Below are 25,384 nucleotides of genomic sequence, written 5' to 3'. Positions count from 1 at the left end.
TCCAGTCCCAATGCAAAGGAGGAGGTCTTTTAAATGTAGCATCCCCATTGGAAGAGCGCACCGTTGGCTCCGCCCCGCAGGGGGTGGGATCAGAAATGCTTCATACCTTGCAGAGGGCGACTTCTCACCACCTGACATAACGGGAGGTGCTTTTTTTCTTTTTGCTTGTGTAAACTCTATACCAGATATAGGGCCCAGGGATCAAGAGTCGCATGATCTATGGACTGGGACAGCCAAGAGCCCCAAGAAGGGCTTTTTTTCTTGTCAACCTTCCACCCTTAGGGGCTGTCCCTATTCCTCCTCCCAACTGTTTTGCTCAGAAAGCTGCCCGCCCTTAGAAATTGTTCAGAGGGAGGGACAAGATAGTAATAGAAAAGATAAGAACCACTAATGTTTCTAGAACACATGTCGTGGCGCAGGCCCCCAGCTCCACGCTTTACTTTCGTCATTTAAAAAAAAAATAAGTTAATTTATTTATTTAGAGAGAGATAGGGTAAGCGAGCTGGGTAGGAGCAGAAAGGTAGAGAGAGAATCCCAAGCAGGCTCCACGCTGTCAGTGCAGAGCCGGAAGCAGGTTTGGATTTCACAAAGTCGGAAATCAAGACCTGAGCCCAAATCAAGAGTCAGATGCTCAACCGACTGAGCCACCCAGGTGCCCCTTACTTCATTTCTAATTTCTCACCACAGGTCTGCAAACTAGGTTCTACTGCTCCCTGTTTACAGAGGGAGAAGCAGCCCCAGAGAGCCATGGGATATGAGGGCTTGCAAATTGGCTGCTTCCAAAGATCATAGCTTATTTTTGAGAGAGAGAGAGAGAACGCGTGGGAGAGGGGCAGAGAGAAAGAGAACCCGAAGTGAGCTCCAAGCTGACAGCAGAGAGCCCAGTGTGGGGCTCGAACTCACGAACCGCAAGATCATGACCTGAGCCAAAATTGGACGCCCAACCAAATGAGCCACCCAGGCGCCCCAAGACTATAGTTTTAGAAACCAGGCTATACTGCTTCTTAGGAACCCTGGAGCCAGGCTGATGGGTTCCCAGCGCCTTCTTGCCACTGCCTGACTGTATTGCTTTGTACAATTGCTTTCCCTCTTGGAGCCTCAATGGCATCTACCTGCTGCAAACTGTAGTAAATTATATTCTTCAAGTCAACTGGTAGAGACTGGCCAACTTTACCCACAGCAAATCCATCCACTTCTCTTGCCTTGTTGACATTCAATTAAGATCTGACTTCCACAGGCTCAGAGGTTCCAAGTACACACAAACTGCTGAATAAAAATATTAATGGATCGCACTGAGTACGCGAGATCACTGCTGTGATGAAAAAGAAAAAAAAATATGGGGAAGATGGTCTTTGAGACTTTCGTCCACCAGCTCCCCAGGTTGCCTGCTTCCTGAATAAAAAACTTCCCTTTCCCACCATCACTTGTGTATCGAGTATTGGTTTTGCAGCAGCGAGCGGCCGAACCTGAGTTTGGAACCTATTCTCTATCTGGTAACCATGGCGAGAGACAACAGACCAGCGGTGTCAAGGGGTTAAAGTTTGGGGAAGCGTGCTGTTCGTAGCGGGTAACAGGAGGGAGTGTCCCTTGCAGGGATGAAACATTTCTGTATCCTGATTGTAGTAATGGATACTGGAATATTCACATTTGATAAAGTTTCATAGAACTGTATACCAGACATTTTTAAAGTGCATGTAAACCCAAAGAAATGCTGGAAAAATCCAAATCAGATCTGTACCTGATTAAACAATGTAGCCATGTCAATTTCCGGCTTCCACAATGCACTGTATTTACCTAAGATATCATCCACATGGGGGGGTTTGAGGGGCAAGCTAGGTGTCGGGTCCGAAGGGACTCTCTGTACTATTTCTGTAAGTTCTTAAACAGTTTCAGAATAAGATGTTATGACTTAAAATTGCTGGCAGTGAGTTCGTGTGCCCAGAGGAATCATTTTTGCGATACCTGGTCAAGAAAAAAATAAGGGTATCTTCATGGTCCAGTGATCTCTATTGTGGGTGGAAGATACATACCTGTGAGAAACTGTCAAACTTGCGCTTGAGATGTAAGCACGTTTACTGCAACATCGAGTGTGACAGCTCAAAACTGGGAATGGCCATCAGTAGAAAAACGTATGACTAAATGGTGGGAAATTTAACAACAGAAAGAAATCTCATCGCAAGAAATCTCAAGAACTTAAACGTCACTGAAAAAAAAAAATCAAGGGACATCACAGAGATATAGCACATGCACTGAACCGTGTCGGCTGTGTTTAACTTAATTCATAATTGAGTTTGGACAAATCACCGACCTGGGACGGGAACCTGGTGCTCAGCAGGTCAGGCACCTTCTATTCCTGGGAGGCAGGCCACGAGTGTTAACCACATGACTGCATTTCTGGGACCCAGAGTGAGAACCAGGAGATTAACAAAGGGCGTAAGACAAAGTGAAATTTAAAGCAGAGCATTAAAATAAATAAACAAATAAATAAATAAATGGACAAACGAAATAGAGGCAGAGAATCAGTGAATAAAAAGAAGTTCATTCTCTCTCCCTTTTTTTTATGTTTATTTCTTTATTTTGAGGGAGAGAGAGTGGGAGGAACAAAGAGAGAGAGAGAGAGAGAGAGAGAGAATCCTAAGCAGGCTCTCCACTGTCAGAGCAGAACCCAATGCTGGGCTCGATCTCATGAACCATGAGATCACTACCTAAGCTGAAACCAAGAGTAGGAGGCTTGACCTACTGAGCCGTCCTGGCACCACGAGCCCATTCTCTTGATGTCTGCTGACAAGGGCTGCTTGGCTGGGCTCAGGCTGCCACACTGTGGGGGCTGTAATCTTAGAAAGACACCCACCTCCTAGCTCTCTTACTCTCTTTATAGAGTCAAGAGAAACGGTGGTGTTGGAAGTGTGGCAAATGCAGTCCGAGCTTGGGCACCAGCACCTTCCAGGACTTGCTGGAAACATCACGTACAGACCTTGGAGGAAGTCGAAGTCGTGACCCTGTCCCAGTCAGCTCATAGCCAGGAGTTCCAGAGAGAGCCTCCAGGATCATTCCACAGACAGTCCTCCCGACAGAACACAAATATTTGTTGAGCATCTAATTTGTTCTGGGTCCTGAGGACACAACAGAAATGAGACAGACTCTCTCGGTCTTCACTCAGCTATCAGTCCGGTGGAATTGATAGTGTGGGGAACAGCATGCCCAAGAGCTCTAAGGTGGAAAAGAGCCGGTTGTGTTCCAAGAACTGAAAATGGGCCAGCGTGGCTGAAGAAAAAAGACGGTGGGCAAGTGGGATGGAAAACAGGACTAGGGACGCAGGCAGGGGCGGAGTCATGAAGGGCTTGGAGAGGACACGAGAGGGCTTTCAGCAGGAGCAGGGGCAAAGATCTAATGTGGGCAGCTTTCTTGTTTCAGCACGTACCACTGGCCTGACTCCCATATTCATTCAGCAAACATTTTTTACTTTTGACCTGGCCCTGTGCTGGTTGATGGTGGGTACCCAGGGATGAGCCTCACTCCACTTCCTGCTGCCCTCTAGTCCGGGGAAAGAGACACAACCTGTGCTGGGGCACAGTAACGCCCACCCCCTAAGCCCCCCGCCCAAAGATGTTCACGCTCTGATCACCAGAACTTGTGAATAAGGTGTTAAGAGTCCGACTTTTGATGTCTGTTGAGGTCATGATCTCACGGTTTGTGAGGCTGCTTGGGATGCTGTTTCCCTCTCTCTCTGCCCTTCCCCCGCTCATGATCTCTCTCTCTCTCTCTCTCTCTCTCTCTCTCTCTCTCTCTCAAATATAAATAAATATTTTTAAAATCTTTGAAAAAGCTGTGCTGCTGGCTTTGAAGCTGGAGGAAGCGGCCATCAGCCAAGGAGTGCAGGCGCCTCTAGAAGCTGGAAAAACAAGGAAACAGATTCTCCCCTAGAACTTCCAGAAGGAGTGTAGCCCGGCAGACATCTTGATCTTAACTAAGGAAGGCGCGTTTTATACTTCTGACCTCCAGAACTGCAAGATGATACATTCCAGCTTTAAGCCATGAAGTTTGTGTTACTTTGTTGTAGCGGCAATAGGAAACTAATACACAGCTCCAGACCTTGTAATGAATACACAATCCTGGACACCTGCCGTATGGTGGAAACACCAGGCAGGGTAGAGGCGGGTGGGGGGAGTGGGGCTACCCTTAGCTCAACCTGGGGACCAGGGAAGGCTGGGCAGATTGATGCCCAAACTGATTTTTAATTTTTTTATTATTGTTTTTTAACGTTTTATTTTATATTTGAGAGAAAGACGGAGACAGAGACAGAGAGCGAGCAGGGGAGGGGGCAGAGAGACCCCCCAGACCCTCAGAATCTGAAGCAGGCTCCAGGCTCCACGCTGTTAGCACCTCGCCTGGTGCAGAGCTCGAACTCACGAGCCGTGAGATCATGACCTGAGCTGAAGTCAGACACTTAATCAACCGAGCCACCCAGGCGTCCCCCAAAATGATTTTTTTTTTTTTAAGTAGTATTCATGCCCAGCATGGAGAGCCCAACACCGGGCTTGAACCCATGACCCTGAGATCAAGAGACGCTTAACTGACTGAGCCACCCGGGTGTCCCTGCATTTTGAAAGATTTTGGTGGAGGTTTAGAAGGAATAGAAGGAGAGATGGCATTCCAGAGGAAACAACTCTTTCCAGCAAGAGAAAGCTGGATCATTCAGAAGTGAGAGCCTGGGGGCGCCTGGCTGGCACATTAGGTAGAGCCCATGATGACTCTTGATCTTGGGGTCATTGAGCTGAAGCTCTTTTAAGCAGAGCTTACTTAAAAAAATAAAGCAAGTGAGAGTCTGGAACCCAGGATGGGAGTGGGTAAAATGAGTGAAACATAAACCTGGAGGGGTCAACTGGGCCATTTGGGAAGGGTCAGGAGCTCGCCCGGCAGGCGATGGAGTGTGAAGGTGAGAGCAAAGGAGGTGAGGAATAGGGTCTCACTTAAGTGTTAAAAAAAAAACACCGATGAAATCAAAGGTCACACAGAAACTGTCAACCACATAACAGATGGGTGGACAGCATGCCAGGCAGAGAGCAGAGCATTTATTCATTAACTCATTTATTTAAAAAAAATTTTTAATATTTTATTTATTTATTTATTTATTTATTTATTTTTGAGAGAGAGAGAGACAGAGCGTGAGCAGGGGAGGGGCAGAGAGGGAGTCACAGAATCCGAAGCAGGCTCCAGGCTCCGAGCTTTTAGCCCAGAGCCCGACATGGGGCTCAAACCCATGAACCGTGAGATCATGACCTGAGCCAAAGTCAGACGCTTAACGGACTGAGCCACCCAGGCGCCCCTATTCATGAACTCATTTAAAAAAAAATTTTTTTTTTTAAAGTGATCTCTGTGCCCAACATGGGGCTTGAACTCACGATCCTGAGATCAAGAGTTCCATGCTCTGATTGAGCCAGCCAGACACCCCTCATTAACTCACTTATTCACCAGATTTTTGTTGTTGTTTTTTTTTTTAAGCACAGATTCAGTGCCCAAAAGAACTTAACATGATACTTCAGAACATGAACTTTGGATCCAGCCTGCCAGCGTTCCAATCCCAGCCCTGCCACTGACCAGCCTGTGGGATCCCAGGCAAGCCACTTGGCTTTCTCTTATTTGCTTCATCTGTAGAATCGGGTTGATGAGGGTAATTACCTCTCAGGGTTTTTATGAAGACGAAATGAACTGCTATTTATAACGGAGGCTCCCGGGGGGGCTCCGATGGTTAAGCGTCTGACTCTTGGTTTTGGCTCAGGTCATGATCTCACCGCTTGTGGGTTCGAGCCCGGCCTGAGGCGCTGCCCTGGCAGCTCAGAGGCCACAGCCCGGAGCCTCCTTTGGATTGTGTGTCTTTGGATTCTGCGCAAGAGGAGTGGAGCCCCACATCCACTACAGCGGAACTAGGACATTGGGAGAACGTGGTTCCCTGCAGGCTCCGGAGCCACCCTACCTTGGGACGTCTTGTGTTGGGAGATAATACTTTCCCTAGGCTCAGGGCAGAGCCCGATGTGGGGCTCGAACTCACAAATGGTGAGATCATGACCTGAGCCAAGACCAAGAGTCAGACGCTTAACGGACTGTGCCATCCAGGCGCCCCTTTTCTAAGCTTTGCGGTCCTTGTGGCTGAGATCCTGCTGAAAGGTGTGTGTGTGTGTGTGTGTGTTCACACTGGACACATCAGGAGAGGACAAAAAGATGCCAGGATGTGGCCGCTCAGATATTATGCTTGAATTGCATTTTAAAGAATGAGGAAGACTTGAGGCGCCTGCGTGGCTTAGCGGGTTAAGCGTCTGACTCCCGGTTTCCGCTCAGGTCATGATGTCACGGTTTGGGAGTTCGAGCCCCACATCGGGCTCTGCACTGACCGCAGGGAGCCTGCTTGGGATTCTCTGCCTCCTCTCTCTCTCTCTGCCCCTCCCTGACTTGTGCTCTCTGTCTCTCAAAAATAAATGAACTTTAAAAATAAAATAAAACAGGGGCGCCCGGGTGGCTCAGTCAGTTAAGCGTCCGACTTTGGCTCAGGTCATGACCTCGCGGTTTGCGAGTTCGAGCCCTGTGTCGGACTCTGTGCCGACAGCTCGGAGCCTGGAGCCCACTTCGGATTCTGTGTCTCCCTCTCTCTCTGCCCCTCCCCTGCTCGTGCTCTGTCTCTCTCTACCTCTCAATAATAAATAAACGTTTAAAAAAAAAGTTAAAAAGTAAAATAAAACGACTTAAAAAAAAAGAATGAGGAGGACTTTAGCAGGTGAATTGGGGATGGGGCTTCAGAGGGAACAGTATATGCAAAGACACAGAGGCATACATTGTTCCAGAAAATGTATTTGGATGGAACCGGAGGATAGAGCAGAACTGGGAGCTGTAGGAGATAAGGCCAGAAAAGGGGTGGGGGGGGGGGCCGAGGCCTCCCACATGAGGCCGAGGGAAGGGCTGGAACCTGATCCTGGGGCAGGGTTGGCTCCAGGGCCCTTCTGGGACTGTGGGGGGAAGGGGCGAGGAGCCAAGCAGTCAGGGTGGAGGCGGAGATGGCTGGAAGCCAGGGCTGCTAGTTATCAGAGCTAATCAGCCCTGCTTAGGACTCTGCTGGCCTTCACACCCAGCCCAGGGGAAGACCCCGCCTTTGAGGCATCGGTGGTCCCACAGAAGGGAGGGAAATCTCTCGAGGGACCACCCAAACTGGGCGGCAGGCAGAATTCCAGCAGCTGTGGGGACGCAGGGTGCCAGCCGGAGTGGCCACAACCTGGGCAGCTGAGGCCTTACCATCTAGGGAGGCAGGCACGAAGCAGACCCTTCCCGGGAGGGAGGGGGCTTCTCTAAGTTGGGGTGACCCAGTGAGGGCCCCGGACAGAGCTGAGAAGGTAGGTCCTTGGAGGGGATGGGCAAGAAGGGGCCGCAGACTGGGAGGCTGTGAAGGAGGAGGTGAAACACGCTGAGAGACGCGGGCTCAGGAGGCATCGTGTCACATGCCACCCTCCCCTCCCCTCCCCCAGGAGGCCACCGGCATGTTGCTGGCCCCCAGAGGGGGTGGACTGAGACTCCTCATCTCCCTCGCATCAGCTGCCTCAGTAGGAACCCAGAGTGCCTTGGGGGGGTGGGGTGGGGGGGGGTGGGGAGGAGTCCCAGGAGGATCACAGGTGCTGGGTATCCAACCGGGGCAGCTCGGGGGGCTGATCGGGAACCTTCTTTTCTGAAGGGTCTACATCCTTCTGGTCACCGGCCGGCGCTGGGACAGGCGCATCATCTGGAAATGGAGGGAGGAAATGGTGGCAGTAGACATCCCAGTGTCTTTCTCCCGCGGACACCGACTGGCTCCCGCCCCGTGCGCCCCGGGGCCCACCAGAGCACCTGTGTCCTGGCTGAACTTGAGCTGTCCCTCAGGGCCAGGGGCTGGGCCGTTCTGGCTTTGCTGCTGCTGTTTCCTTTGTTCCATTTGCAGAACGGCCTACAAGGGGTGGGGGAGATCGCACAGGCTAGAGGGTAAGGCCGCAGCTTGCTAAGTGGTGAACCAGCCCCTTCTCTATGGGCATCTTTTTTTTTTTTCTCTCACTGAGAGTTGACCTTCATAACAGTTAAAAAGACCCAGTTCTCCCTCCTCTGGCAGGGCTCGGGTCAGACGCTGGGACAGGGAAGCCTTCCCTGAACCCTGGCTGAGTCTAACCTCCTCCTCTGTTCTTGGCCTCTTCCTCCTCCCTTCCTGCTTACAGCCCCACTGCCCTTATCCAATATGGCAGCCACAGAGCCGTCAGGGATGGGGACGACGTCTGCCCTTACTCAAGATGGCGGTCACCACCTGAGGCTCTACCAGTGATCAACACGGGGGCCACAGGCCTTCCCAGCCTCTGAACACACACGGATAAAGGCCACCAGACTCAGAGGACGGGCCCAGCCTCCCTGGCCGGTCACCTGCTGCAGCTCTCTCTTCTGGGCCTCCAGGCGGCCCTGGGAGCGCCCTAGAGCCTCTGTCTCCTGGCTGAGGCGCTGAGCCTTGGCATTCAGCTCTGCCTCCCGGGCGGCCAGCTCCTCCTCAAAACGCCTTAGTTCCTCCTCCGTGTAGGCAGGGTGCATCTCCACTGTCTGCCGGAGAGGGGACAGGGGCCATCAGCAGGGCCATGCCGGCCTTGGCCCACTCACGTTCGAGACGGCTCCGCTAACAGGAGGCTTGGGCAAGGCTGGGAGGCCTGGGCCATGCGTGTGGGTGGAGGAGACTGAGTGGAAGCCGGGGAGGGGGATAAAGACCCAGAGGCGGGGGGGGGGGGACAGAGACCTAGAGGGGGCACTGAGACAACCCAGAGGCAGAAGGAGGCAGAGACCCACGGGAGGGGAGCAGAGGCCCAGACAGTAAGAGGAGTGGCCAGGGAAGGGTCAGGGCCGGGGGCCAGAGGTATTCAGGACCCAGAGAGTTCCTCAGGTCCTCACCTCCCAGCCTTCCCCGGTGTCCCCGAATTCCTTCCTCTGGGTGGATGCGAGGAACTCCTCCAGGGTCACGAGGCGGTCCTGGTTGGTGTCCACCTAGGGAACCAGGGTAAGCGACAGAGCTGGGCCTCCCTCCGGCCCCGCCCCCTCCCGCCCCATCCATGGCCCCGGCCCCCTCCTCTCACGTTCTTCATCACGTGCTCCCTCATGCGAAGCCGCTCCTCCTCCATTTCCCTCATGTCGTCTTCTTCATTCTTTGGGTCATACACCTTCTCCAGCTGCAGGGTCAAGTGACAGGCAGGACATACTGAGGGGTCCGGGACAACCTCTTTCCTTGGCTACGCCACCTCCTCACGCACACAGACAGGCAACTTCAACTTCCAGCAGCCCTCGGGGCACCCGGCCACGCGCGGCAGCCTCTTTTTGCCGCGGGGGCTGCTGGGAGTTGTCGTTTCCCCTGAATTCACCTCCAGGGGGACCCGAGGGGACGCAAGGCTGACTGGGCATCTTCTGCACGTACGGCTTCCAAGATGCTCACCTCCTTGGTGAAGAGGGCCTCCAGCTCCTGCTCATCCAGGACACCATCACTGTTGATATCTGAGGGGGAGACAACGAGGTATCTTGGGGGACTGCGTACAGGGTGGGTACAGGTGGGGCTAGAGAAGGCATTTGGGGCTGGTGTGGGCTCCATGTTCAGAGGTCCGGTGTCCCTGGGTCCCCAACGACAGAGTGATATCCTTCCAGCTTCAGCGCCCCATTGGCTCATTGCTTGGTCAGCCAGTTCCCTACCAACCAGGGTCCCAGGAATGGAGTAAATGAATGTGGGCTTCACCAGGACTGTTCTTGGGGCAGTTGTCACACAAGACAACCCGATCCTTAACGCCTGGAGATCTGGGCACAGGATCAACCCCCTTGCCCAGGATCCAGGGTGTCAGAGGCCTCTGGCTCCCAGAGAACCAGGCCAGAGGAACCCCTACCTGCCTCTCCGCGTGTACAGCTACAGGGCTCCTGGCTTCTCGGCCATGTGGGCCACGTTCACTGTCTCCCCTCCTCTGCTTACTCAGATCAGCACCCACCCTGGTCCTTCAGAGATGGCCAAGAACCCTGACCTTGCAAATCCAGCGCTTAATTTTTTTTTAAAGATTTTATTTTTAAGCAATCTTTACACCCAACGTGGGGCTCAAACTTAAACCCTGAGATCAAGAGTTGCACGCTCCACCGACTGAGCCAGCCAGGTGCCTCGCCAATGGTCAATTTTTAACTCACATTTTACTGGACTTTCTGCCCTTGGCCTCTAGAACATCAAACGCTTTTCTCCAGATGCCCCTCGTTCTCCTTCATTGGCTCCGTCCTCCTCCTGAATGCTACATATTGGTGCACCCCGGGGCTCAGTCCTGGGACCTCTTGTCTAACTAAGCTTCAAGTCCAAAAGTAGGCTTCATGCCCAGCACGGAGTCCAATGCAGGGCTTGAACTCACGACCCTGAGATCAAGACCTGAGCTGAGATCAAGAGTCAGACGCTCAACCGACTGAGCCACCCAAGGCGCCCCTGAATTTAAATTGATTAAGCTAAAAATTTCAGTTTATCAGTCCCACTTGTTACATGTCAAGCATTCAGTAGCCACACGTAGCTGGCGGCTGCCATATTGGATGGGACGGGACATTCTCCATTGTTACAAAAATAGTTTGATTGGCCAGCGCTTCTTTAGATGGGTTCCTCCAATCCCTGGGCTTCCAGTGCCATCCACGAGCTGCTTCCACACCTGAATATCTGACTCCCAACTCTCATCTCCACATGACCGTCCAATCGACATCTCCGATTTGACCTGAACGGACACGGTTCCCAACTTCCCCTGCCAAATATGCTTGCTCTTCCCCATCCATCCTTCCAGTTGCTAGGGCCAAATACCTTGGAGTCACCCTTGACTCTTTTGCTCACTCATACTCCTCATCCAGTCCGTCTGTGAATCCCACCAGCTTGACCTTCCAGATAAATCCAGACTCCAACCATTCTTCCCTACTTCCTATGATGCAGCCACCAGCTTCTCCAGCCTTCTCCTGGCTTTGGCCCTGGCCCCGCCAGCTGGACTCTGTCAACCCTTAAGGCAGACGGTGCCAGTCCTCTGCTCAACACCCTTTTGCGGTGTCCGATCTCAGAGAGGATAAAATCCAGATTCCTCAACCCAGCTGGAAGGCTTGGAGCAAGCTGCCTGTTACCTTGGAGACCCACGTTCACTCTTCCCTGGGTGTCTGCTGTTCCCACCACCTAGAACACTCTCCCCCCCAATGTCTGCAAGGCTCAACCTCAGTTCACTGAAGTCTAAGTTCAAACCTCAACTCTTTGGAGCTGAACCGCCCAATACAGTAGCCACTGGGACGCGTGAAATTTAAATGAATAACAATCACATACAATGAGAAATTCAGTTCCTCGGTCATTGCAACAGCTCGGTAGCCAGATGGGGCACTACACGCTCCAGGCCCTTTAATGGGCAGCTTATGTACAAATTCTAGAGTATCTCACACTCCCTGGTTTCTCAGATTCACCGGAATAAGGCGTGATCTATTTGCCTGATCACCGGCTCTGTGAGAGGGGGGACCCTTGTTTCGTTCGCAGCAGCATCCATGGGGTCTCCATGAAGCTGGGTCTTCAGAGGGAGGTTAGTAAACGTTTGTCGAATGAATCAGCCGTGCCCTGTTAAGCCCTGCTGACCGCCTGCAGCTTCTGGGACAGGGTCCTAGGCACATCTGAGATGGCCTGGCAACCCCAAGCTATGTTTCTAGATGGGAAGAGAATGAAGGGGAAAGTACCTTTAAACCACCATGGGGAAGGTGCTTCCCAGGTCCCTGGAGGCCTGTTTAATTAGGGAACGGCCCACTGTTGGCAATAGGGCTCCTGGCGGGGACTGGGGCTTCTGGGCTGCTGTGGGAGGGGGGGCCCAGGCCTAGCCAAGCCTGGATTGCTTACTTGGTGGACATCAGCCAGTCCCGAGGACGGAGAAGTCTGGTGTATCCCAGAAAAGAGGCCTAGCTCTTCTACGGAAGATCCTAGCAATGGGGAGGGGTGCAGCCTTCTACACCAGCAGGAGAGATGGGCTCAGGTCTCTTTGGCCTGCCTAAGCCCCAGTGTCGGAGCTGCCTCCTTAGTATTCAGGCCCCAGAAAGGCCAGAGGCTCAGGGTTCAGCCTGGGTCTTGGGGCTCCCTCCCCACCTTACCATGCAATATGAAGAAGGTCTTGGGGTTAAACCTGTTGGGGTCCAATCCATCCAGCTCCTCCCACACCTCCTTCAACTGGGCTTGGCTGCCCTGTGGAAGGGAGAGCCAGGGGCTCATGAGCAAGAAGTCTGGGTCCCCCCCATCCCTCAAATGTCATTTTCTTCAAGCAAGAAAGCCAAAAAAAAAAAAAAAAAAAAAACCTCCTTAAAACTACAACGCCCAGCAGCCCCTGGAGTGACTGGGCATATTTAAACGGGCTTTTGGCCTCGGGGCCTGCTGGGAGTTGTAGTTCTTTAGCTACTTGTTCATCTTATGGCGCTTGGAGAGTGGAACTTGGCTGTGGGGTGGGCACAAAAGGGGGTCCTTACAGGTACGTTGACTTTGGGATGCTCTCGGTGCCGGCGCTGTTGCTCTTCCAGCTTCCTCTCTGCCTCCTTTCGCTGTTCCTCTCCCAGTGACTCCAGATAACGGCGTCTCTCATGTTCCTTGAGCATCTCGTAGCGTTTGAACTCTTCGTGATGGGCTGCATCATACTGGGCAAGGTCTCGGGTAGCCTGGGGAAAGGCAGACGGTCATTCTCATCTCACTGCCGTACACGGGCCCTAAATGTCAACCGCCAAATTCCAAGCCCTCAGCCTTGAACCTGGGCAAGGGCCGCCCCAACCTCCATCCAGTCCTGAGTTCCATGTCCTGAGCTCAGCTCTTGATCTCTATGACCCGCTCTTGCCTCATAACATAGCCACCTCTATTTGTTCGAAGGATATTAGGATGGTTACACAGTAATGATTGTTTTTTTTAAGTTTATTTAAGTAACCTCTACACCCAACACAGGGCTCGACCTCACGACCCCAAGATCAGGAGTCACACACTCTTCTGATTGAGACAGCCAAGTACTCCTACACAATAATAACTTTAACCCACCTCTTTCAAGTCCTCCACAATCTCAAGATCTCGGAGGAACAGGGCACCTGGCTGGCTCCATAGGTGGAGCGCGTGACTCTTGACCTGGGGGTTGTGAGTTCAAGCCCCACATTGGGTATAGAGAGCACTTAAAAATAAAATAAAGAAAGGGGCGCCTGGGTAGCTCAGTCTTCGGCTCAGGTCATGATCTCACGGGTCATGGGTTCAAGCCCCGCATTGGGCTCTGTGCTGACAGCTCGGAGCCTGGAGCCTGCTTCGGATTCTGGGTCTCCCTCTCTCTCTCTCTGCCCTTCCCTCTCAAAAATAAATAGACATTAAAAAAAGAAAAGAAAAGAAAGATCTTGGAGGAATAAGCAATAAGGAACAATATACGAGGCAGACTATGGAGAGCAGCACAGCTAAATGGTAAAGAACCCTGGGTCTCCAATTGTTTTGCCCAGGGTTTAAATCCAGGCTCTGGTGTGTGAACAAATTCCACTAGGCTGTGTGATCTTGGGCAAGTTACTTAGCCTCTCTGCGCCTGTTTCCTCCTCTGTAAGATGGAGATAGCGATACCACACTGGGTTGAATAGTATCCCCCCACCCCCCAAATTCATGTCTACCCAGAATGTCGGAATGTGAACTTATTTGGAAATAGGACTTTGTAGATGTAATTAGTTACAATGAGGTCCTACCAGACGGGTGTCGGCTCTAAATCCAAATGTTTGGAGCCTTTATAAGAAGGGCACAGAGAAGATGCAGAGACACAGGGAGAATGCCATGTGACAATGGAGACAGAGGCTGGAATGATTTGTCTACAAGCTGAAGAGTGCTGGTAGCTTCCAACAGCTGGAAGAGGCAAGGAGTAGGTTTCCCCCTAGAGCCTTTAAAGAGAATAGCTCCGCCAAAAACAAGGTTTTAGCTCAGGGATACTGATTTTGGACTTCTGACCTCCAGAACTGAGAGAGGATACATCTTTGTTGTTTTTTCATTTTTAAAAAAATTTTAAGTCATCTCTACACCCAACGTAGGACTCGAGGACTCACGACTCCCAGATCAAGAGTCGCATGTTCTAAGGACTGAGCCAGCCAGGTGCCCTACATTTCTGCTGCTTTAAGCCACTGGAGTCTGTGGCAATTTGTTACGACAGCCACAGCAAACTAACACACCCGATAAGGTCCTTCCTGGCTTCTGATCTATACTACAAGATGATAATTTCAAGTTGTTTTCAGCTACTAAGTTTGCGGTACTTTATTCCTGGGCAGCGCAGGAAACTAACACAGCTGTTATGTGGGGAACAGAGCACTGCAGGGTTCTCAACCTGGGGAGACTGGCCCACAGGACACCATTGTCAAAGGCTGAGGGCATTTTTGGATGCCACAACGGGGGTAGGTCTACAGGTGCCTAGTAGGTAGAGACCAGGGATGCAGCCAAACATCATACAACGGGGGCGCCTAGGTGGCTCAGTCAGTTGAGTGTCCAAGTTTGGCTCAGGTCATGATCTCGCAGTTCATGGGTCTGAGCCCTGCATCGGGCTCAGTGCTGACAGCTCGGAGCCTGGAGCCTGCTTCGGATTCTGTGTCTCCCTCTCTCTCTGCCCCTCCCCTGCTTGCACTCTGTCTCTCTCTCTCTCTCTCTCTCTGTCTCAAAAATAAATATAAGCATTAAAAAAACAATTTTGTTAACATCATACAATGCACAAGACTTCTCCCACAACAAAAATTATCCAGCCCCAAATGTCAAGAGTGCTAGGTTGAAAAGTCTGGCTGGTGAACTTGGAAGGCAGAAGCAAGGAGCCCAGTGAGGAACTGGCGATGAGAAATGATGGGAATTAAAACTAGGAGATGACTGGGGGCCTGGAGAAAATGGACAGTTTCTGGAATGTTCTAGAAATATGTGGCAAAAACATCCCTCAGAGACGGAGTCCAATGCTGCATGGACTCAAACGGCTGCTGCTATTATCCTCACGGCCACTAGATGGAGCTCCACTAGGCCAGAAAAACAGGGCTCAGGCCAGGAGGAGGGTGGGGGCTTTGCGCTGGGGGGTGTTGGGGACTTGCAGAAGAAAGGCAAGGAGGGGAGAGGCAGGGGCAGGTCTGGGCATCCCCTTCCACTCCCCAACCCCGTGGCCCTTGGCCTTCCTCATGAGGCTGGGCTCGAGATCCCATTTCTCAGATAAGGTCTCTATTAATTTCTGTGCCTGGTGTAGCAAATTATCATAAATTTGGAGCCTTAAAAACCTGGCTGGCTCCGCCGGTAAAGTGGAGGACTTTTGATTTCAAGGCTGTGAGTTCAAGCCCCACACTGGGTGTGGAGAAGAAAGAAAGGAAGGAAGGAAGAAAGAACAGTAGGGGCACCTGGTGACTCAGTCGGGCGACTTTGGCTCGGGTCATGATCCCACATTTCTTGGGTTCGAGCCCCATGTCAGGCTCTGTGCTGACAGCTCAGAGCCTGGAGCCTGCTTTGGATTGTGCGTCTCCTTCACTGTCTGTCCCTCCCCTGTTCACGCTCTCTCTCTCTTTCAAAAATAAAGAAACATTAAAAAAAAGAAAAAAGAAAAAGGATGTGTAGGGTGTGACGTCTTTGGTGCGGGGGGCCATTGTTCTGCCTCCCACAAGGACACAGAGGAGACAGCCCCACGCCCCCCACCCTCACAAGTCATAGGGGAAGGACGAGCCAAGGAGGGATTTGAATCCGGGTCTGAATGGAGCCAAGCCCACCTGCCTGTATCTGTTTTCCCAGAGAGAATCTGGGGAGGCCTTTTGGGCACCACCCGGCCCTCTGCAGCCGCCGGCCTCACAGAACACCAGGCGGGGGTGAGCGGGCTCACGTCCCAGGCTCCCTTCCCTGCTCCCCTTCCACAAAGCCTCCTTCAGTCCTCTGCCTGTCGGCCCCTTCACGGCTACCGTCTGGATCAGCAGCTCTAGGTCCCGAGCCTCGAATGTGTGCTGATTCTGAGGGTCCAGGTGTTCAAACTGCTTCAGGAGGCTCAAGTGATCCAACTGTACATCTGGATGAGGGAGAGGTATTAAAAAAACAAAACAACAACAACAAAAACTCAAAAAGAACACCTCATGGAATGTTCTTGCTTTTAACATCCCTATCCTGGGCTAGATGTGCTCTAAAGGAAGTCAGCTTAAAATAACAATAAGCATAATAATAACTAACACGTATCGGGGCGCCTGGGTGGCTCAGTCGGTTGGGCGTCCTGACCCTTGATTTCGGCTCAGGTCACGATCTCGCGGTTCGCGAGTTCAAGCCCTGCATCAGGCTCTGCGCTGACTGTGCTCAGCCTGCTTGAGATTCTCTCTCCCTCGCTCTCTGCCCCTCCCATGCTTTCTCTCTTTCTCTCTCTCAAAAATAAACATAAAAAAAAAAAAGAGAGAGAGCCCGGAGAAACAATGGTCTGGCACAGGGAAATGCATGGAGCCAAGGTCCAGAGGTGGCCGGGGTGTGTTGTTAAAACTAAAAAACACTGACATGAGAGGATGGGGGAGAGGGTGCCTGTGAAGGGAGGGGCAGAGGAGCAGGGATGGCTGTGGGCTTGGTCCTACAAGCACTGGGGAGCCATGGTGGGTTCTAAGCAGAGGAGGGACAGGACTTGGGTTAGGTGCCGTGGTGGGCTGGGTAACGGCCCCCACGATGCCCACGCCCTAATCCCAGAACCTGTGAGCACGTCACATGGCAAAAGGGACTTTGCAGCCGGGATTAAATCAAGGATCTTGGGATGGGGAGACCACCTCTAACTACCCAGGGGACCCTATGGCATCATAAGGGGCCCTATACGTGGGAGGCAGAGGCAGACCCGACCACAGGAGAAGACCGCGAGACTGAACACAAATGCGACACGGCTGGCTGGCTCTGAAGACAGAAGAGGAGGCCACCCGCCAAGGAAGGCCGCGGGAGCAGCTGGACAAAGCAAGGCAGCAGGCCCTCCCCTAGAGCCTCTGGAAGCAGTGCAGCCCTGCAGACGCCTCGATTTTCGCCCCGTGACACTGATTTTAGTCTGATCTCCAAACCCGTGTGTGTCCTTTGAAGCCACTGGTTGTGCTAATCTGCTACGGTGGCCACGGGAGACCAACACGGGTGTTAGCAGCACCCCACTGGCTGCCGTGCGGGAAACAGAACAAAAAGCCAGCGCGGCGGCAGGGGGCCCGGGGAGGAGGCGACCACGGGGCTCCAGGCAGGGCCCGAGGGGCGGCAGCGGTCAGATTCTGGAGATGCCCTGAGCTGGCGAAGGGACGAGAGTCGAAGCGCGCGGCGTAGTGCGAGGGACACAACAAGCCGCCAACTCACAGGCGGGATTTTTTCCCATCAGTGACGAGGGGACGTCTGGTTTCCTGGAGAGCAAATCGGACTCTGAAACTATAATAATTAAAACAGCACGACAGGGGCGCCTGGGTGGCTCAGTCGTTAAACATCTGACTTCGACTCAGGCCACGATCGCACGGTTCATGAGTTTCAGCCCCGCGTTGGGCTCTGTGCCGACAGGGCCTGCTTGAGATTCTCCCTCTTTCCCTCCCTCTCTCTCTCTGCCTCTCAAAATAAATTAATTACATTAAGTAGCAAATCAAATGCACAAATAAAACCGAAGGACGGAGAAGGCGTGGGTGCATAGTGTGGAGGAGGCTGTCGGGTCACCTTCGAGATCTGGGACCCGCCTGGTACCCAGCACATGGTAGGACTCAAGGCATGTTTGGAGGATGGATAAATGGAGGCAGACAGAAATGAAAACAAAGTTCAGTTGTCCCGTTGACCCTCAACGCCAATGCCCGCCATCCGCCAATGCCCGCCATCCCCATCCGTAACATGGGAGCCTCAGGGGGTGTCAGGAAGCGAAAGGAGGGGCGTGGGTGAATCTCAGTAAAAGGGCCATGTTCTTACACTTAGCGACAGGCGGGAAGCTGTCCGAGCGGCACCAGAACACCACAAAGCTACGGGAAGTAGAACACCACGGCCCGTCATGGCCAAAGCAGGCAACCACCGAGGAGCCCATCAACCGATGAATGGAGAAACCCCAGTGTGGCCTATGCACACCGTGGAATATTACTTGGCCCTAAAAAGGAACAAAGGGCCGATACGTGCTACGTTTCGGCTGAACCTTGAAAACATTATGCTAAGTGAAAGAAGCCGGGCGCAAAAGGTCACAGATGGCACGATTCCATTTATATGAAATGTCCAGGAATAGGCGAATCCAGAGAGACAGGAAGGAGGTTACTGGTTGCAGGGGCTGGGTCGGGGGTGATAGCTGAGGAGTTCGGGGTTTCTTTTTGGGGGTGATTACAACGTCCCAAAATTGACTTGGGTGATGGTTGTATATACCTGTGAATATACTAAAAGCCAAGGAATTGTACCTATTAACTGGGTAAACTATACGACATATGAGTTATATTTCAATAAAGCTATTAAAAGAAATAGTGTGGGGGGGTGCCTGGGTGGCTGTTGGTTAAGCATCTGACTTCGGCTCAGGTCATGATCTCAGGGTTTGTGAGTTCGAGCCCCACATCAGGCTCTGCGCTGACAGCTTACAGCCTGGAGCCTGCTTCAGATTCTGTGTGTCCCTCTCTCTCTCTCTGCTCTACCCCGGCTTGTGCACTCACTCTCTCTCAAAAATAAATAAACAAACATAAAAAAAAAAAAAAGAAATTGGGTGGGATCTTGGAATCTAAAACTGCCTCTCTCCTCCAGGTGCATTTTTTTTTCTTTCTGTTTTCCAACCAAATCATTAGACTATAAAATATAGTCGCAGATACAAATGCCTACAAATTAGAATCACGCCAGCTGGGGAGATAGAGAATAACAGAGCAAGGAAAAATACAGTGCACCCTTTGAAACTTCCTGACTTCGATCACTGCATTGTGGTTATGTAGGACCATGTGGCCGTTCAGAGGAAAATCACACTGAAAAAGGGGGGACCAAGAGATACAGTCTGCAAGGAGCTAGCGAATGTCGCTGAAAGGCAAATAGAACAAAAGCTAATAACTGGAGAATCCAGGTCAAGGGTATTCAGGGACTTTACGCACTATGCTTGCAACTTTTTTTCCGGAAGTTTGAAGTTACATCAAAATTTTGAATGACCATGGTTTTTTAAAATAAAAATTAAAAAAAAAACCCCAAAAAACTGAAAACAAAAAAACCCAAAAACCCAGGTGGCTCAGTCGGTTGAGTGTCCGACCTCGCCTCAGGTCACGATCGCGCATGCGTGGGTTTGAGCCCCGCATCGACAGCTCAGAGCCCGGAGCCTGCTTCGGATTCTGTGTCTCCCTCTCTCTCTGCCACTCCCCTGCTCATGCTCTGTCTCTCTCTGTCTCTCCAAAAACAAAACATTAAAAAAAAAAAATTAAAAAAACAAAAAAATAAATAAACCCACCAAGCAGTGATGTTAGCGGTAGAATGTTCTAGAAAGAAAACTCGATCCCTCTTCTATGTGTATTATGGGGCAGGGAGGCCATCCCACCCTACCTGCCCCTGCTTACTGGGCTCCTGCTCGGCGTCCATCTTGGCCTTGAGGAGCATCCGCAGCCGGGACACCTCTTGCCGCTTCAGCTCGTCCAGCTTGGTGCGGACGTGATGGCTGACAAAGTCCAGCTCCCGGCTCAGCTTTCCACTCTGTCCGAATAGGGAGGAGACACTGGTCAGGCTGGGAGCCTGGGAGGGGGCACACTGGGCGGCCTCATCCTTTCCCGGCCCTCTCTGGAACCTTCTACCAGCTTTTGGATGCCTGGAAAGCTTATAGACCCATACCTGCCCCCAGAGCCTCCGACATAAAATCCCAACCCCTCAGCCTGGCATCTGAGGCCATGCCCACCTCTGTAGCCCCATCTCCCGTCATCCATCAAATCGCACTGGCTTCCGGCAACACTAACGGGGCATCGGCGCCTACACTCAAGACTCCTTCCCACCTCTTGGCCTTTGCACACGCTGGTCGGTCCCTCTGCCTAGGATTCTCTTCTGCCACCACTTTTCAAGTCTAAGCAGATCTTCACTGCTCTTCACAATTCAAAGGGCGGGGGGGTGCCTGGGTGGCTCAGTCGGTGAAGCGTCCGACTTCAGCTCAGGTTATGAACTCATGACTCGTGAGTTCGAGCCCCCCGTCGGGCTCTGTGCTGACAGCTCAGGGCCTGGAGCCTGCTTCGGATTCTGTGTCGCCCTCTCTCTCTCTGCCCCTCCCCCACGCACGCTGTCTCTGTCTCTCTCAAATAAATAAACTTAAAAACAAACAAACAAAAACCCTCAAAGCAGATGGCACCTCCCTTGGAAAGAACCCCCCCCCACTAATTCCCTGCCCCCCTCCACACACACCCCTGAATAGGGTGCCTTTCCTGAGCCCCCTCGACTGTCGCTGCAGATTATGTCTGTTTCCCAGAGTCGACCCCACCCCTCTCCGCTCAAGGCCCCCAAGCCTCCCCAGTGCCCACAGGACAGAATCCCTGTCTCAATAAAATCTCAATTTATTGAGAGAGACAGAGTGCAACTGGGGGAGAGGGGCAGAGAGGGAGGGAGACCCAGAATCCCACGCAGGCTCCGAGCTGTCAGCACAGAGCTCGACGCGGGGCTCGGACCCACAAATCCTGAGATCGTGACTTGAGCTGACGTCGGACGCTTCACCGACTGAGCCGCCCGGGTGTCCCCGACTACTTCATTTGTACACACAGTTCCCACTGTCTGAAATGCCACCACCCCACCCTCCCACCGCAACTCTACACCACAGACCTTCCCACTGAGACTTTATACCTCACTTGGGGGCATCCATTTTCTAGAAACCCTCTCTCACTTGTCAGATTGGACCTGCACCCTCTACGATCTGTCATTGCTCAGCCCGCTTTCTCAGTCACTCGAGACTCACGAGGTCTCTCCAGCCCGTCTGGGGCGTGGCCCTCGAGAGGCAGCAGTGACAGTCATATTAACCTCAGCCAGTGAAGCATCTACTATGGGTCAAGCCCTGTGCTGGACTCCCTGAGTCTATCCCCTAATCCTGCCTACAACCTCATTTTACAGCTGGGTAAACTGAGGCCCGGGCGGAGACGCCACTTGTCCCAGGGCCCTCAGACAGCGACTGGTACCAGATCATGTCTCCCCACATCCTTTTCCTGCTCTGGACCTCAACACTGGAGCGGAGAGGCGCCTGGGCGGCTCAGTCGGTCACGCGTCCGACTCTTGGCGTCGGCTCAGGTCATGATTTCGCGGTTTTCGTGAATTTGCGCCCCACGTTCGGCTCTGCGCGGACCCCACGGAGCCTGCCTGGGATTCCGTCTCCCTCTCTCTCTCTGCCCCTCCCCAGCTCGTGCACTCTCTGACTCTCTTAAAATAAATAAACTTAGGGGCGCCTGGGTGGCTCAGTCGGTTGAGCGTCCGACTTCAGCTCGGGTCACGATCTCACGGTTCGTGAGTTCGAGCCCTGCGTCGGGCTCTGTGCTGACAGCTCGGAGCCTGGAGCCTGCTTCCGATTCTGTGTCTCCCTCTCTCTCTGCCCCTCCCCCATTCATGCTCTGTCTCTCTCTGTCTCAAAAATAAACATTAAAAAAAAAAATTAAAATAAATAATAAATAAACTTAAAAAAAAAAAAAATGAGGATTACGTCAGCTCCTCGGGAGGCCTTCCGCGAGCTAGAGGTGGTGCTAGCTAGTGCCCCCAACACGTCCAGGGTTTGAATTCTTCCCGAGCAGAATGCACAACACTGAACATGCCGGGGAACCAGCACTCACACGGCAGGTCCGAGGACCGCTACCCCGCATGCCTCAGCCCTTTGTGCGTCTTACCCTCGGATGATCCTAACCCGAGCCCGGTCATGCAGGTTCTAGTTATAACCCTCGGTTTTACAGATGGGGAAACCGAGGCACCGCGAGGGGCGGTCACACAGCGTGTAACGGAGCCTGTGCCCTCTGCATCTATGCTTAACCACACGTTCCGTGGCCCCTTGAGAGAATCCAGTCCGTTCCTGGACTCTGTCCTCCCAGCGTGCACCCTTCCTCCTCTTCCCCGCTCAACCTGGCTCGCGCCCAGCCGCACCTTGATATCCTCGGCGTTGGCAGCCTGCAGCTTCTCGCGGAAATGCCCATCTGTCTCCAGCACGTTGATGACTTCCTGGAGATACCGGTGGTAGTAGAGGCCTGTGTCCTAAGGCAACAAAGACGAACATAGCAGCCCAGCCCTCACCCTTCTCCGGCTCCTCCCTGCAGGTAGGACCCAGGCCCCGCTCCCCTGGGCACCTGCTGAAGGACCCAGAGACACCCTGCTTGGAGCAAGGGGCAGGCCTGCGCGGTGGCACAGAGGCTCTGGGGCCAGCCGACCCCAGTTCCAATCCCCATCTGCTCTGTAACCCCAGGCAAACGGCCCGATCTTCGGGGCCACGGCTCTCCTCTCTTCCCAGGCCTGCAGTGGAGACGAAGTGAAAATCACATGGGTAGATACCCAGCCCCAACACTGAGCACGGAGTGGGTGCTTAGAGTGGACACACCAGTATTTGTTCGCAAGTGAAATATACCCTCATTCATCATTCATCAAGCGCTCACCGAGCCCCTACCGTGTGCCAGGCACTGGTACAGGGGATATAACTGAACAACTGAACAAGACAGACAAAAACGGCTAGGCTCCTGGACCCAGACCTGTCCCGTGTAGATGGCCAGCACGCTCTTCTCCCTGGGCCTCACTCTTCCATTTTAAAATAGGCAATAAGGGGCACCTGGGTGGCTCAGTCGGTTAAGCTTCTGTCTTTGGCTCAGGTCATGATCTCGTGGTTTGTGAATCTGAGCCTGGCATGGGGCTCTCTGATGCGAGCACAGAGCCTGCTTCAGATCCTCTGTGCTAACACCACAGAGCCTGCTTGGGATTCTCTCTCTCTGCCCCTCCCTCCCCCATCTCAAAATAAATGAATACACATTTTTTAAAAATAGGCAATAAATTGGGGCATCTGAGTGACTCAGTCGGTTGAGCCCCCTGACACTTGATTTCGGCTCAGGTCATGATCTCACCGTTTGCGAGATCAAGCCCCACACCAGGCTCTCTGCTGTCAGCGCAGAGCCCATTTCAGATCCTCTCCCCCACTCCCCCACCACTCCCCTACTCACACGTACGCTCTCTCTCTCTCTCTTAAAAAGAAATAAACATTGGGGTGCCTGGGTGGCTCACTCGGTTAAGCCTCTGACTTCGGCTCAGGTCATGGTCTTGCCGTTCACAGGTTTGAGCCCCACATCTGGCTCTGTGCTGATAGCTCAGAGCCCGGAGCCTGCTTGGGATTCTGTCTCCCCCTCTCTCTGCCCCTCCCCTACTAGCGCTCGGTCTCTCTCTCAAAAATAAACAAACATTAAGAATAATAAATAGGGGCGCCTGGGTGGCGCAGTCGGTTAAGCGTCCGACTTCAGCCAGGTCACGATCTCGCGGTCTGTGAGTTCGAGCCCCGCGTCAGGCTCTGGGCTGATGGCTCGGAGCCTGGAGCCTGTTTCCGATTCTGTGTCTCCCTCTCTCTCTGCCCCTCCCCCGTTCATGCTCTGTCTCTCTCTGTCCCAAAAATAAAAATAAAAATAAAAATAAAAAAAAAAAAAAAAAAAAAAGAATAATAAATAAAATGAACCGAGGCTCTGAATAATCTACCCTCAGGCTCGCTCTGCTCCGGTCACACTGGCCACCTCCATGCCCCTCTACTTCTGTTCTCCCCACCACACGGCCTTTGCTCAGGCTGTTCCCTCTGCCTGGAATGTTGTTCCCTGCACTTCAGATTTCAGCTCGTGACCCTTCCTCCTTGACTATCACACTGATGTCCATTCTCAGGGAGGCCCAATGTCTTCCTGGTCTGTGATGGCCCAGGGGTTGTGTTAGCACTGTGTCCGGCCCACGGGAGGTGCTCAAGAAACGTGTGCAATGAATGAAGGGAAAGGGAAGTCAGAGGTGCCCCTCTGGGCCTGCAAAGATTTCACCAAGCAGAGGCCTAACTCACAAGGTCAGGACCACCACACAGGAGCACGGGATGATCTGTTCCAGAGACAGTAACGTGCTCTTTACTGACAGGCGCTATGTGCAGATTCAGGCCACAAATCAGGGCACTGGCCTTGAGGATCTTTAAAGTTCCAAATTCCCTAAGAGAGAAGGTTTCCTAGCATTTGATAAACACATGGCTGGAATTAACACATGGGCGGTTTACCCGTCCCTTCCCAGGAGCTCCATGAACTGAGAACACCTCGGTTGGCTAACATCACCTGCCCCAGGTGCTACTGGGAAATGTAGTTCTTTTTTTTCCCTCCATTCCTGCTTGAGAGCAGGGGGCTTAAAACAACAGAGGTTTAGGTAGGGGGTAATACAGATTTGCCACTTAAAATCTGACCTGATTTCCCACACCTCAGGGCCAGGGACTTAGAAATATGCAGTCCCCCCCCCCCCCCCCCCGCCAAGTTTTTCACCACGTCAAAGCCCAGGCGACTGCAAAGAATGTCAGGCAAACTTCAAGCTGCGTCCCTGGGGGAAGTATCCACCCAGGGGCGACGGGGATCCGCGGGAATTGTATTACCACTTGCAAACACCTGGCTGGAGAGGAGGGCAGGGCCACTCACGGGGCTCTCGGTCGCAGGGCTCTCCTGCTGGGGCGTCCCCCGCTCCAGAGGCACCGCCAGAACAGCGCGCAGCAGCAGCAGCAGCGGTAGCAGGAGAAGGACTGCGCGGGGCCCGGAGGAAGGCATGACGACGTGGCCTGTGGGGAGCAGAGGGGTGGATGTCTGTCCCAAGTCGCCTATTCCCCTGGACCCAGGAGTCTGGGCCCCCAGCATCCCCCCCCCCCCCACCCCGCCATCTAAGTCAAGACTCAAAGCGTCTCGTTTCCCGAGGCACAGGATTCCGAACCTCCAGTTCCTCCTTCCTTAGACCCAGGAGTCCTGGCTCCCAGCACCCAGCCTCTTCGCTCAGACTCAGGAATCCGGGATCTCAGTCCCCTTCGCCAGAACCGAAGGTTCAGCACCACCCCCCGACCCCCCCGACCCCCCGAAGCCTCCTCTTCTGCCAGGATCTACAAATACTGGTGCCCAGTCCATCCTCCCCGAAACCCAGTTTTCCAGCCCTCTGGGCCCCTTCCTACCGCTCCTCCCAGGACCCCATCTGGGACCCCCCTGCCCCTCACCTTTCCCTCACCGCAGAGGGCGTTTTCCCGGGCTCGGACCTCCGGTGCGTTCGGGTGATTTCCCCCCTAGACCACGCCCACTTTCCCGCAGAGGACCCGCCCTCGGCGGCCTGATTGGTCCGCGCTGGCTTCAGTCCCCTTGGTCCCTGTCTAGGGGCCCGCCCCTTGTGGAAGTCGCTAGCCTGTTCTCGAAAGGCTCTCCTCCATTCTCGGAAGCTCTTACCTCTTGACGC

The 25,384-nt window shown here is 53.0% G+C and overlaps 2 protein-coding genes across 5 annotated transcripts in view; one reads left to right on the top strand and one right to left on the bottom strand.

Annotated features, from left to right (window-relative positions):
• Positions 1-9,087, top strand: part of CYTH2 (cytohesin 2) — a 69,273-nt gene extending 60,186 nt beyond the window's left edge. For both annotated transcript variants that reach the window (XM_078439606.2, XM_078439608.2), the window contains exon 13: positions 9,073-9,087. The gene's annotated coding sequence lies outside the window, so the exon portion shown is untranslated. The remainder of the gene's footprint in view (positions 1-9,072) is intronic.
• NUCB1 (nucleobindin 1) lies at positions 6,824-25,270 on the bottom strand. 3 transcript variants are annotated; one of them, XM_060651686.3, is made up of 13 exons: positions 25,152-25,270; positions 24,562-24,728; positions 22,058-22,165; positions 19,525-19,657; positions 15,955-16,058; positions 12,517-12,702; positions 12,148-12,238; positions 9,473-9,531; positions 9,120-9,212; positions 8,938-9,030; positions 8,425-8,595; positions 7,867-7,963; positions 6,824-7,762 (listed from the first exon to the last, which is right to left on the bottom strand). In XM_060651686.3, the coding sequence occupies exons 2-13, from the start codon at positions 24,715-24,717 to the stop codon at positions 7,650-7,652; spliced, it is 1,404 nt and encodes a 467-aa protein (XP_060507669.1). In that variant the 5' UTR covers positions 24,718-24,728; positions 25,152-25,270; the 3' UTR covers positions 6,824-7,649. The 3 variants fall into 3 exon arrangements, with proteins under 3 accessions (XP_060507669.1, XP_060507671.1, XP_060507670.1); XM_060651688.3 differs by having other exon boundaries at positions 24,592-24,728; XM_060651687.3 differs by having other exon boundaries at positions 25,163-25,255.
• Positions 25,271-25,384: the final 114 nt, after the last annotated feature.

This window comes from Panthera onca, chromosome E2, assembly GCF_046562875.1.
Source record: "Panthera onca isolate mPanOnc1 chromosome E2, mPanOnc1 haplotype 2, whole genome shotgun sequence".
Lineage (NCBI taxonomy): Eukaryota > Metazoa > Chordata > Mammalia > Carnivora > Felidae > Panthera > Panthera onca.
The sequence above is the reverse complement of the archived record's forward strand: the minus strand, read 5'-3'. Positions and strand labels throughout refer to the sequence as shown.